This window comes from Hippocampus guttulatus, chromosome 2 (genome assembly GCF_054856545.1).
Source record: "Hippocampus guttulatus isolate MCC_2025c chromosome 2, RoL_Hgut_1.0, whole genome shotgun sequence".
Lineage (NCBI taxonomy): Eukaryota > Metazoa > Chordata > Actinopteri > Syngnathiformes > Syngnathidae > Hippocampus > Hippocampus guttulatus.
The window spans coordinates 34,969,450-34,983,758 of record NC_141262.1 but is presented as its reverse complement, the minus strand read 5'-3'; the positions used below and the strand labels follow the sequence as shown (position 1 = coordinate 34,983,758).

The 14,309-nt window shown below is 45.6% G+C and overlaps 1 protein-coding gene across 4 annotated transcripts in view; it reads right to left on the bottom strand.

The window, feature by feature from the left end:
- The window catches only part of glrbb (glycine receptor, beta b), a 38,058-nt gene that overhangs the window by 19,598 nt on the left and 4,151 nt on the right, over positions 1–14,309 (bottom strand). For all 4 annotated transcript variants that reach the window (XM_086105867.1, XM_086105870.1, XM_086105871.1 and 1 more), the window contains exons 2-4: positions 13,476–13,619; positions 8,876–8,982; positions 1,032–1,099 (exon numbers count right to left, since the gene is read on the bottom strand). In XM_086105867.1, coding sequence (XP_085961993.1) covers positions 1,032–1,099; positions 8,876–8,982; positions 13,476–13,600 — 300 coding nt within the window. In that variant the 5' untranslated portion in view covers positions 13,601–13,619. The remainder of the gene's footprint in view (positions 1–1,031; positions 1,100–8,875; positions 8,983–13,475; positions 13,620–14,309) is intronic.

The following is a 14,309-nucleotide window of genomic DNA, read 5'->3' as shown; positions in this document are numbered from 1 at the left end:
TAAAAAAAAAAAAATCTTTATTGAACACGTCTGCTCACAATGGAACGCTACACGAGGAAGCGTCACTTCCTCGTCTCGCCGAAAAAGCGTCACTTTCTCGTGTAAGGAAGGCGAGAGGAGTCAAGTGGCGCATTCAAGTGCGCTCAGTTTGGTCGAGAACCGATTTTCGGTCGTAATTCGAGGCATAAAAAACAAAAAAAAAAAACATTTGGTCGAGAACAGAGACGTTTGAAAACCGAGGTTTGACTGTATCTGCCAAACTGCTGCTTTTTTTGAAGTGAACTGAGTCACTGCCACAGTACTGCGCTGGTACCTCCCCCCCCCCCCACCCCCCCCAAAATGGCTCGCATTTAGAAATTGATTGTAACTTTGTATTGGTCCTGCAGTCGAGAGGGACAGCATAAGCAGTGGCTCTTGTGGATGACAAAGGCCCACCCCCTCAAAGGCTCTGAAATAATTCTTGATCCTCAGGAATTTTGACAATGTTATGGTGTATAAATATTATTTAAAAAATGCATGACTCAGAAAACGTTGGGGCGTATAACATTTACAGGTGACCTTAATCTGGGCCTTCTTTTAAATTTTGAATGCAACAGTTCGTCTGAACAATCTGCTGTTCTTTACGATGGAGCTGAACAGCAAAATTCACAACAGGTGTTGGATCCACAAATGGACGAATGAGAGGTCGAATTAAGTTTGCCTGTAAAGGTTCTGGTGAATTTCACGTTCATCCTGAAACACCAATACCCTTTATGTTTTGTGACTAAGATAAGATAAGAAAACCTTTATTTATCTAACAATGGAGAAATTCCAAAGTAGTAGCATATGTCTTTGGTTGTTCCAGCTATTGTTTCCTGTGAAGCGCTGTCCTTGAGTCCCATCCCTTTATGCTCATTCCAAGTGTATTTCCTTTATCAGAAATGAAGCCATTCGTTGAGCAAGGGCGTGAGAATTTGCCCTCACATTCATGCAATAAAATACTTTTTCTGGCACGCTTGACTGAAATATGGCTTGTCAAGGTAAACACTCACCATGGTCGTCTCTTGGATGGAGCCGAAGCTGTTGATGAAAATGTTCACCCGATCTTCCACGGGTATTCCTGCATTTGAAACAAAAGATGACATCAGTGAGGTCATGTGTTTTGCTTTGAGTTATGTTCAAGTAGCTTCAAATGCTGATCAAAGCAAGGGTATTTATAAGCTTTGGTCAAAGGAATGCAATTTTTTGAAAGATGATGACACGCTGCTAATGGATGACTTTGGGGGTCACTGGAATGGAGAGCAGATGTTTCGCTCGGGGAGGCAGTCGATTAGGCAGGCGGAAGCATGGGCCCACCGACAGCTCTTGCCAAGGACCCCGAGGACGGAGGGGATCCGAGGATCGACCCAAAGACAACTGTTGAGGACATTAATCAAACGCTTGCTAGTTTTTCTAGGACATTCGTGGCTTGAGGCTGACAATTTATCGTACCGCACGCTGTGAAAAGCGTGCAAACTGATGCTTGTGCTAAGCCTTTACATGTCCTTTGACAGACTATTTTAAAAATTAAGAAGCTTCTTCATCTAAACATAGTTCGATGATTGTTTTAAGATGGTTTCAACAGTCGAGCCAGTGTATCGGTGACAAGGAACATTTGATTCGACATACGTCAGACAGCAGGATTTATACGGGCCTTGCAAAAACATTGGATAATTTTGCACAGGACAAGTGGAAATATACCCATCAGTTGTATCACAAAAACAATACATCTTTATTTATATCGTGCTTCGACAACAGCTGCAAAGCGCTTAACAAAACAGTTAACATAAAAGAACCAAATAGAACATATAACATTAAAAAAACAACAACTTTGAAGTCAACTTTGTTGTAACGTTGTGTGGACCTGATGTGGACTTTTTTTCAGCATTTTTTGGCCACAACATTCATCAAGGAGGATACTCTGTGCTTGGTGGTTGCGCCTTCTCGGCAGCATGGGCATACCAGCACTGTTTTTGACAGGGAGGAATGTCGGCACCATTTGACTGTCATTGCTGGACAGTCCCGGGGCGCTTGTGTCTTGCGCCTGTAATGGGCAGCATTTTTCACAGCCCCGCTTTGTTCAGCGGAGAGATCGGTGCTGTTGAACGGTCTGCGGCTGGATGGATGTAAGTCTTGAGGAGCCGACGATGAGAAGAAAGGAGCGTTAGCGCGGAGCGCCGATGCGGATTTGGAACTGGGAGTCGCGGCTTGGAGTTTGAAGCGGATTACGTGGGACAGGAGAAGTGAACTCATCTCTTTTCGTCAATGGACGCTACAGCTTCGCGTTTGCTTTCAAAACTTAGCTTGTAGCAGACGTGTGCACATTTTCAGCATGACGTCTCTGACCCACTGGTGAAAGGACACTTTGATCCTCTCCTCTTTCATCTATAACTGCTTCAGACAACAAAGTGTATGCAGAAAAGTGGTGAAGATTGCACGACTGTCTGTGTCCTATGAGTTGTGTTGTGTTATTTTTGCTATTTTGACTTCAAAATGGCGCCGCGAGAGTGGCTGCCTTTCCAGCAGCTCCTATATTTTGTTGTTCTACCTCTTCCTTTCATAACTTTACTGCTGTGAATGGGGAATTTCTCCATTGCGAGCTGGTCGGACGGGCCGCGTCGCGGTCGCCCCTCCCCCTTCCCATTCATCTGCCCCCTCATTAAATGTTATGTCTTGTGACTTGTTGTAACTGTCATATGCTTATTTATGTGCTCGGGTCTTTTTTTATCCTGGACTTAAATTATCCTCAGAAGAGGATAGTTCGAGGGTGGGTTTTTTTTTCCTCTCCCTACCCAGTGTTTTCCTTTCTGAACTGACTGTAAATTTCCCCATTGCGGGACAAATAAAGGATATCTTAAACATGGACAGTCATACAATCGAAACAACTATTCCTGCATCCACCTTGTTATTTGAAGCAGTAATAGATGAATGAGGAGAAAATCAAAGTCTCTTTTCACCAGTGGATCAGAGACGTCATGCTCAAAATATGCATCACATCCCCTACAAGCGAAATTTGAAAGTAAACACAAAGCTGTAGTGTCCGTTCGATGATAAAAGAAATTGATTCACTTCTGTCAATTTTAGATCAGCTTCAATTCAAAGCAGTAACTCTCAGTTCTCCAAATACGCATATATGCTCTTCTCTCCTCATGCTCGGCCCCACCAGCCATCCATCCAGCCGCACGAATGCAGACTGTCCCCCCAACAACTCTGACATCTCCGCTGAACAAAATGGGACTGTGAAAAATGCCCATTACAGGTGCTGTCAATCGGCGACCGTCAAATAGCTCCAACATTCCCCCCATCACAATCAGTGCTGGTACAGGCGTGCTGCAGAGAAGGTGCAACCATCAAGCACAAATTCTACTTCTTTGACGAATGTTGTGGCCAAAACGGTGAAAACAGTCCCCAACGGGTCCACATGAAGGACAACAGACACCATATGGCAAAACAAAACACAAAAACAACAAAAAAGCAGACCTCTTGAAGTGCTCTTGAAGACTGCTGACAATTAAGGTGCCATCTTGAAATCGTTGAAGTACAACTAAATTGCCATGGGATATTAACCTGAGGAACTTTGGAACTACATTTTTCAGAAGAAAATTAGCCCTGGAAAAAACAGGACTTGGAATCCGCACTGCAGCCTACGTCATGAGCCACGCATCTGCCCTGGGTAGAGGACCCCCACAACACTCTCGTCTCATCGTGCATATAAAGGCAGTTTCCCTTTATGTCGTGGAATGCTGTCATTATCCTATTGTTTTTCTCCAGCAGGTGGCAATGGAGGGCGGTCCCTCCATCTTGCACATCTGCTGCCAATGTAATCAGATGACTATTTAAGGACTCCCCTGTTGTCATGTCACTGTCTAATAATTCACCTTGCTCACGACTGTTTCCAAGTGTTGAATTCGACTAGACCTTCCATGTTCTTGCTCTTCGTTTTTGTTCCCGCCAGGTTTTCTGAACTTTTGTTTGTAGCAGAGGCGATTGCTCCAAGACTGCAAGGGAAGCTCAGCTTCGCCTAAAATGTCAAAAAATAAGTGATCAAATATATGTGTGTGCATGCAATTGTCTGTACATGTCATTGACTAAATATGTGCTACAACGCGCTCAACTTTTGTTCCGAATCAGCTTCTTATTACTGGTTACAACGAGACTCTCTTCTTCATTCCCACAGCTTCACTGTGCTTTAAACTGTGTGGACGCTGAGTGTCTACAGCGCGGACGCTGGGTGTCTAGAGATTTCTATGGACAGTGGGGGTTTATCGGCTGGCCCGGACACTCAGCTTTTCTGCATGATGATTGAATGATCTGTCTGAGACGGAATCTCTTTTTAATTGACAGCGATATGAGCCAAGCACCGATCGTTTGGTGTAGGCATCCGTGGGAGCATTTTTCAATTCTCATTCTGTTCTGAGTTGAATTGGAGACTTCTAATCATCTTAGCAGAGCACAGCACAGATCATTTTCTTGAAAAGGAATGGAGAGTAAAATTCACATATAAGTAAACGCACAAATTTTATGATGTCGGCCGAAATTGAGCTTCCCCTCGTTGACAGACAAGCATCTGCCACTGCTTTGTAGCTAGTTTTTCATTGTCGTTATAGTCACGGCTTTTGTATTATACATGTTTGGGTTTCTTCATGTCCATTTATTGACAAGCGATTTCCGTTTGTTTTTATCCTTGCCTTTTTTTGCAAGCGTTTTTAATTGTCTTGTTTTCCTCGTGTTGTACCAGCATTCTTTGTTGAACTTTGCCAGTCTTTTGACCTTATAGAGGCTGCCGATACCAGCCACCGATACTGGCAAAAAATTCAGACATTGAGTGTTCTGCGTCAGAAAGAAAGGTTTTTGTTCACAATTTTTTTTTGTTATTGTGTTAAATACAATTTTATACATTGAAAGCACGAGAGGGGGCAGCACGGTGATGGAATGGTGAGCACGTCCACCTCACAGTGCAGAGTTTCGGGGTTCAATTCCGCATGTTCCATCTGTGTCTGTGTGGGTTTTCTCTGGGTATTCCGGTATCCTAACACATTCCAAAAACATGCATGGTAGGTTAATGGAACACTCTAAATTGTCTCTCTGTGTTATTGGGAGAGTGAATGGTTGTGTGGCTATGTGTGCCCTGCAATTGGCTGGCAACTGCGATTGGCTGGCTGCCCAAAGTCAGCTGGGATAGGCTCCAACACGCCTGCGACCCTCGTGAGGAGAAGTGGCTTGGATAATGGATGGATGGATGAAAAGTACTTGAGGTATTGGTGCTCAGTATCAGTGAGTACTCAAAGAGTGACTACTCACACGGGTATCGGTCTGAAAAAAAAGTGGTATATAACATCCCAAATAATAATAATAATAATAATAATATAACAACAGCAACAATGTCAACTTAATTTTTTTCGAACAACTGTATTTACTGTACTGTGGTACCTCTACTTACGAAATTAATTGGTTCTGGAAGAAATTTCTTAACAAGAACATTTTGTAAGTAGAGATGCGGTTTCCATCTAAATGCCCTAATCCAGGGGTTGGGAACCTATGGCTCGAGAGCCATATGTGGCTCTTTTGATGATTGCATCTGGCTCGCAGGTAAAATAAAATATTCTCGCTTGTTTAATACATCCATCCATTTTTCACTGCTCATTTAAACTGTGTGGGGCTGATTCAGGGCTGCAGTTGGAGGAGCAATTTTAATTGGATGATACTACGTAGGCCGTTGCTGTGGAAACGGGTAAACGCCCCGATTTGGAATCAGACCGCTCGGTCATTAGCTCAAAGCTAATCCTAAACAAATCAGATGGCGAGAAAAAAAAAGATGACGAGTATGGTACACTTCAGGATGAATGGAGCGAAGGATTCGCCTTTGTGGAGAGAATAGGATCTGTCTGATTTGCAATGACAAAATACCATCGATGAAACGGTCGAATGTAAAGCAGCATTTTGACACGCGCCATGCTACGTCCGCATCAAAATACCCTGCGAGAGACAGCGGAAAGGAAGCGTGCAAGCTACTAAACAGGGTGCAAGGTAGCCAGCAGCAACTCCGCGTATGGACCCGGCAAGCCGACTACAATTACACTAGTTTTGCTGGATTTTCAGCAATCGTGAGGAACGTAAAACCACATTAATGGTGAGTATTATCACAGAACCACCTTCTTTTGGTCAATGTTTGTTTGTTTGTTTGAAAGGGAAATGGGAAAGGGACATATTGCCAATTGGTTGCGTGTCGCCACGGATCACTACTACCCGCTAGTTTTAGTGGGAAAAGGGTATTATCGTATTGTATTCTACCATTGATCACTTTAGCTCTGTTTGATACTTTGTGAGACTTTGCACATTGTCTCACTGTTGTCATTGGGTGGTACCACCGCACAACAGTTCACTTACATTACGGAATGTCCTTCCTTGTCCTTATTTGTCATGTCCTTGTTTATGATGATACTAGTGCAGCGTGTACTACCGGAAACAAATTGCTTGTGTGTTCTACATACTTGGCCAATAAAGATGATTCTGATTCTGAAAACAAAAAAATAGAATAAAGAATCAAAATTATGGTCATTTAACTTTTAACTGCGTCCTCATCTTTTTTTGTCCTCTTTAGTTCATGTTTTCTCTCAGAGGTTTTGTAAAGAACTGAGCAAAGGACATCTGCTTTTGTCGGCTTTTAACAATCCTTCGAAAATATCCAAAGCAAACATCAGCAGAGTGAGCGATCGCGCGACTGATGAAGAATTCTGGGGGTTCATATTGAGTTAAAACTATCGGAACACCTCATGGCCAGAGAGGCAAATGACGAGGACGCTGTAAAAACACATATCTATCGACACACATAGACACATACGGTAAATAATAATAATAATAATAGATTTTATTTATAAGCGCCTTTCAAGACACCCAAGGACACTTTACAATAACAAAAAACACAAAACAATACGGGTTGAGCAGCGGCAGCCAAAACGCGCCAGCGTTCACTCAACCCGAAAGTCAGAAAGAAACAAGGGAGGGAGAGGGGGAGAAAAAAACCCCCACGCTCGAACTACCCTCATTTGAGGATAATTTGAGTGAGGCAAAAAACTCCTGCACAAGCATATGACAGTTACAACAGGTCACAAGACATAAACAATGAAGACGGTGAAGGTCCCTCTTTGCCAATGGGTTGCCCGGATGATGCTCGGGAATAGCCAATGGCAGAGCAGCTATAAGTATGTTGCGTTCAGGAAACTCGGAGCTGTGAGTAGCAACCCATACTCTATTTTTACCTTTCGTTTCTTGAAATTTATTTCATAACTAGAGGCAATATTTTCCTTATTCTGGCTCCTGAAGAGCCATGTAACATTTGTTTTCTATTTCTATAGCGACAGAGTTTCTTTACTTTGTTAGGTTAATTTGTTATTGTGAAGGGCACACCGAACGTTGTTGCGTGAGACACTTCCTGTTTCACGAAGTACGGGGTACCTCCGAAATGATGGACTGCAACTTCGTGTCGTAAGCCAAGCACAGCCTGTATGTAAATCTATTATGCAAATGTGTGCAACATTATGAATTAGTGGGGTGTGTTCGCCGTATATTTACATTTGAGGGGCGTTCCAAATGCTTACGGTTAGCATATACGTACAGCGATTAGCGCATTTGCTCATTAACGTTAGCTACACTAGCGTAGCCACGCGTTCGTCACGCATCAGACCAGTGGCGCACATTGTTATACCACGTTTTACTTTGCAACAATGTGTGAGTGTTTTTATGTGTGTCTGTTACAGTTTTACACCTTCTTGACTCGCCGGTGAATAAATTGCAAGAAACATCAACGGTGTGGTCATTGAAGGAGTTATCAGTCTGTCTAGCCCAGGGGTCGGCAACCCAAAATGTTGAAAGAGCCACATAGGATAAAAACAAAACAAAAAACAAGTATGTCTGGAGCCGCAAAAAAATTAAAGCCTTCTATAAAACTTACAATGAAGGAAACACATGCTGTATGTACTGTATGTTGGAGACTGAACTGTCTCAGAATTGTTTGTTATTCATTCCTTTGGTGTGTGTTCACAAACGCCCCCATATAATTTATTTTGTGATTTCCTCGCTTGATTTTTTGTTTTGGTGCATTATTTTCGCTTTTCTTAGTGTCAGTGAAGTGATCATTTATTTCCGTTTTTCGGAGGCTGTCTTTGAACGCCTCTCGAGTCGAACGCGAAGAGAGAAGGCACGGAGTCGGACGCAGACGTGTCTGTGTTTGTCGAGACTGTTAAAAGCATAAATAAAGTGTACGTTTTAAAATCCCAACACCACAGCTCTCCTTTTTCTGAGCTGCAACATGTATCTATATCTATTTGAGCTATATTAGCCTACTATCAATTTTTTTTTCCATTTTCAAACATTTTTTATAAAGCTCCAGGGAGCCACTAGATGTCGCTAAAGAGCCGCATGCGGCTCTGGGGCTGCGTGTTGCCGACCCCCGGTCTAGCCGCATCAGGGACGTGGCGAGGGCGGAACATTCCTATTGAGCTGTTTCGTAACTTAAAAATTTCATATGAAGAGTAACGCCCTGGCAATTGGAAAAAAGATTTACTGAAGAAAAAAAAGGGGGGCGGGCGCTTAGGGAGCAATAATGCAAAAAAACCCTGATCTGAAAAATGTGACATTGACCATGTTGACTTATTTTGAGCGTCCATTTTGAGCATGGCCTAACCTCATTTCAAATCGAAGACTTCACGGTCTTCTGAACACGCGCTTGGAGTGAAGATAAATCCAAAAGAAGACATTCCGAGTAGCTGTTGTGAAATTAGCATAACACCAGCAATTCGGCGGCCTTCATGAAAGCCAGACAGACAGATGAGGGAGATGAAGAGGCATTCACACTTACCTTTGAAGTTGGGCCGTATTCTGGGATCGTAGCTGATCAGTAACCTGTTCAAGATGTTACTGGTGGAATTGGCAGGCACGCGGGCCAGATCCTCGGATGATAGTTGCCTGGGAAAAAAAAAAAGGGCCGTCAACATTCCAGCTCTCCACTCTGATTCAATTAGGACTTCAGGTGGGGCTGCCAGTGGTGGATTCCATTTGCGTCTGGCTGAAACGCAACCACCCAATGGGAACGGACATAAAGTGACGCAATCTGTCCTTGCACTTGGGAACCTAAGAGGACATCTGAATAACATCAAAAGGCTTACATGCGTGCGTCAGCCATGTATTAAACCATGTCTATATTAATTTAGAATGTGAAATAGGATTGACCCGGTAGTCCAGTGGTTAGCACGTCGACTTCACAGTGCAGAGGTACCGGGTTCAATTCCAGCTCCGGCCTCCCTGTGTGGAGTTTGCATGTTCTCTCCGGGCCTGCGTGGGTTTTCTCCGGGTACTCCGGTTTCCTCCCACATTCCAAAAACATGCATGGCAGGCTGATTGATCACTCTAGATTGTCCCTAGGTGTGAGTGTGGGCGGTGGGCGTGCATGGTTGTTCGTCTGTGTGTGCCCTGCGATTGGCTGGCAATCAATTCGGGGTGTCCCCCGCCTACTGCCCGGAGACAGCTGGGATAGGCTCCAGCGCCCCCCGCGACCCTAGTGAGGATAAAGCGGTTCGGAAAATGTATGTATGTATGTATGTCAAATAGGGGTTGGCTCATCGCATGAGATAGGACCACCGTGCGGGAGCACACCAGGCTATACAAACAGCGTGTGTAATGTGTGTCACATTTAAGACACCTGGGAATTGTTACATTTTGGAATAAAAATATCCCTAATACATCTCCTTTAATAGTTTTCATCATGTATAGCTGATGTGCATGCAGATGACAAATTAGTAAGGGCAATGGAATAGCCAGTTTGTGAGTCATGTGATCTGATTGATGGTCTGAGCTGAGCTTATCAAGAATGTACACGCAAAAAAAAAAAAAAAGAATCATCTTTTCCTTTTGAAGCTAGCCGCCGCAGCAACACATAAAGAGAGTGCGGATGTTTGGGATGTTTAGATGGCGGAGGCGGAGAGGCAGCAGACGCAGGTCTGGCAGGAGAGCAGAGAAGCGAAAGCCTCCCCCCGTGGGTGGCAATGAAAGCTCCTGCCAAAGAATCCCCCCACACCCCTTCTTCAAGCACTTTACATGTCATTATATAAACGTTATCCCACACACAAAATCGGTGTGAACGCTCTGCAAGAATGTTGCTGACGGTGTGTGCGTGTTGTTTCCATGATCAAAGTAAAACACATAATTCCCGTCTGATAAACCTCCTTTTTTTTCCCTAGCCTCATCGCTGCAGATGCAATGAAACCAAGTGGTTCCACAAAAGACGCAAAATATGTGGCACAGCTTACACTACATTTGTTACCATTTAAGGCAGTTGTTCAATATACCGTATATACAATATACATTTGGATATATATATACAGCGTATCGACTCCACTGGGTCTGTTGGGACATTGATGCTGTGTTGCTGCTTTTAGGTGGTCAAACAAAAGATGTTAGACTCTCCCGTCTATTCGTCCCACACTTCATTTCGGGTCTCTTTGGGAGCCAACTTTCACTTCACGGAAAATAGCCAGTCATGTCAGGAATGTGAACTTGTCGACATATTCCTTTGTTTTGTTTTTTCTTTTTCATTTCAAACTCGTCTTACAACAAGACCCTTAAAAATAAATGCATTACAGATGGCTGGATTTTTTTTTCTTTTACATGCACTGTAATAATAATAATCAATGATCCGAGGAGCTAAGTTGTCTGGGGCTTTATGCCCCTGGCAGGGTCACCCACGGCAAACAGGTCCTAGGTGAGGGACCAGACAAAGCACGGCTCACAAACCCCTAATGATGAATAAAATAAATGGCACTCAGTTTCCCTTGCCCGGACGCGGGTCACCGGGGCCCCCCTCTGGAGCCAGGCCTGGAGGTGGGGCTCGTTGGCGAGCGCCTGGTGGCCGGGCCTACACCTGGCCCGAAGAGGCAACGTGGGTCCCCCTTCTCATGGTCTCACCACCCATGGGAGGGGCCAAAGGAGTCGGGTGCAGTGTGAGCTGGGCGGCAGCCAAAGGCGGGGACCCTGGCGGTCCGATCCTCGGCTGCAGAAGCTAGCTCTTGGGAAATGGAATGTCACCTCTCTGGCAGGGAAGGAGCCCGAGCTGGTGTGTGAGGCAGAGAAGTTCAGACTAGATATAGTCGGACTTGCCTCCACACACAGCCTGGGTTCTGGTACCACTTCTCTCGAGAGGGGTTGGACTCTCTTCCACTCTGGAGTTGCTCACAGTGAGAGGCGCAGAGCAGGTGTGGGCATACTCATTGCCCCCCGGCTCAGTGCCTGTACATTGGGGTTCACACCGGTAGACGAGAGGGTTGCCTCCCTCCGCCTTTGGGTGGGGGGGGACGGGTCCTGACTGTTGTTTGTGCATATGCACCAAACAGCAGCTCAGCGTACCCACCCTTTTTGGAGTCCTTGGAGAGTGTGCTGGAGAGTACTCCTGCTGGGGACTCCCTTGTTCTGCTAGGGGACTTCAATGCTCACGTGGGCGATGACAGTGAGACCTGGAAGGGCATGATTGGGAGGAACGGCCCCCCCGATCAGAACTCGAGGGGTGTTTTGTTATTGGACGTCTGTGCTCGTCACGGATTGTCCATAACGAACACCTTGTTCAAACATAAGGGTGTCCATATGTGCACTTGGCACCAGGACACCCTTGGCTGCAGTTCAATGATTGACTTTGTGGTTGTATCATCGGATTTGCGGCCGCATGTTTTGGACACTCGGGTGAAGAGAGGGGCGGACCTGTCAACTGATCACCACGTGGTGGTGAGTAGGCTCCGATGGTGGGGGAAGATGCCGGTTCGTCCTGGCAGACCCAAACGTATTGTGAGGGTTTGTTGGGAGCGTCTGGCGGAATCCCCTGTCAGAAAGATTTTCAACTCCCACCTCCGGTAGAGCTTTTCCCATGTCCCGGGGGATGCGGGGGACATTGAGTCCAAATGGACCATGTTCCGTGCCTCTATTGTTGAGGCGGCCAATCTGAGTTGTGGACGTAAGGTGGTTGGTGCCTGTCGTGGCGGCAATCCCCGTACTCGCTGGTGGACACCAGCAGTACGTAAGTCAGAATTGTTTCCAGTGAGGGTAGGACTCCGCCAAGGCTGCCCTTTGTCGCAGATTCTGTTCATAACCTTTATGGACAGAATTTCGAGGCGCAGCTGAAGCGTTGAGGGGGTCTGTTTTGGTGGCCTCAGTATTGCATCTCTGATTTTTGCAGATGATGTGGTACTGTTGGCTCCTTCAAGTAGGGCTCTCCAACTCTCACTGGAGTGTTTCGCAGCCGAGTGTGAAGCGGTTGGGATGAAAATCAGCACCTCCAAATCTGAAACAATGGTCCTCAGTCGGAAAAGGGTGGAGTGCCCCCTCCGGTTCGGGGAGGAGATCTTGCCCCAAATGGAGGAGTTTAAGTATCTTGGGGTCTTGTCCACAAGTGAGGGCAGGAGGGAGCGAGAGATTGACAGGCGAATCGGTGCAGCGTCTGCTGTGATGCGGACGTTGTATCGGTCTGTCGTGGTAAAGAAGGAGCTGAGCCAAAGGGCGAAGCTCTCAAATTACCGGTCGATCTACGTTCCAACCCTCATCTATGGTCACGAGCTATGGGTCGTGACCGAAAAAGAACGAGATCCCGGATACAAGCGGCCGAAATGAGTTTTCCCTGCAGGGTGTCCGGGCTATCCCTTAGAGATAAGGTGAGAAGCTCGGTCATCCGGGAGGGGCTCAGAGTCAAGCCGCTTCTCCTCCACATCGAGAGGAGCCAGATGAGGTGGCTTGGGCATCTGATTCGGATGCCTCCTGAACGCCTCCCTGGTGAGGTGTTCCGGGCATGTGCCACCGGGAGGAGACCCAGAGGACGACCCAGGACACGCTGGAGAGACTATGTCACCCAGCTGGCCTGGGAACGCCTTGGGATCCCCCGGGGAGAGCTGGAAGAAGTCGCTAGGGAGAGGGAAGTCTGGGCTTCCCTGCTAAAGCTGCTGCCCCCGCGACCCGGCCCCGGATAAGCGGTAGAAGATGGATGGATGGATGTAATAATCATGTAAACTAATCACCAATAATAAAATTAGCTCGTCTTCTGCACACAAACCTTGTCTCCCAGTTGAGATGTTCACTTCAACATACTTCTTTGACACCAATATGCAACTTTCCTACCTTCAGATGTTTCGCAAAAAGCATAAAACTGCCACTTGGTGAGATTTTTAGCATATCACTGGGGATAGGTGAGAGAAAAAACAATGGGTGAATTCGTGAATAGTGAACCGCAAACGTGGGGATTACTGGGGCCCTTATCATTTTTTTCACAATTACGAGAGATACATTGTAATATATTGGCAAAACCGAACCCCTGTCCCATCAAAGGTTAAGTAAACACTCCCCTGGCCACTATTTATTTGAAACTGTAAATCCAAAGAAAAGTAACCAACGCACAGTAATGTGTTGTGTTTGTTTGTTCTACTTACGATGGGCAGTAAACCTGCTTCCCTTTCTTCTTGCCCTTCTTTGTTCCCTTCTCTTTGGCAGATGCTCCCTGGAGGCAAACGCACAGGACCAGGAGGAAGAACACCAGCTTCTTCTTGACACCCATCCTGCGTGTCAAATGGAGCCTGTCCGGGTACGGAAATACGAATTAGGACACTTTAAAACAATCGTGAGTATGCTCCAGTTTTAACTAGGTTGAGCTGCCAAGATAGAGGGCAAATCACACAACATGATCCCCAAAATGGCTGCTCAAAGGGGTATAGTAGTTGTTTTTTTAAATTGAACTGTACTGCTCGGCGGATATTAGTCCAATAATAACCATATGGATTGAAGTGGTGGCATTGGGATATCTGTATGACCTGTACCATGACAAACTGAAACCGCCACTAATACGACAACTATGGCTTTTAGCATTACCGTATTTTCCGCACGAAAAGGCGCACCTAAAAGCTTTCCATTTTCTTAAAAGCTCACAGCGCGTCTTAAAATCCGATGCGCCTTATGTATGGTTATTACGGTAATATGTCGACCCCAAAATGGCTCCTTGCTAGAGACATGCTTACAACGCAGAGTTCAAACTTACGTTGATCGGGTTACACAGTTGAAACTTACGTTGATCGGGTTACACAGTTGAACATGGAAATAGAGCAGCGCAAGAGAGTCAATGTTAATGAGTCAATGTTATAACTTGATGTAAAAAAGTTTTATAGACATTTGATCGTTTTGTAGCAAGCCCTTCAACAGCTAAGCTATCTTAGCTGTTGTCATTTGTGCAAAGCTTCTTTGATCTGTGACGTGGGTTGCGTCGGCGCCGA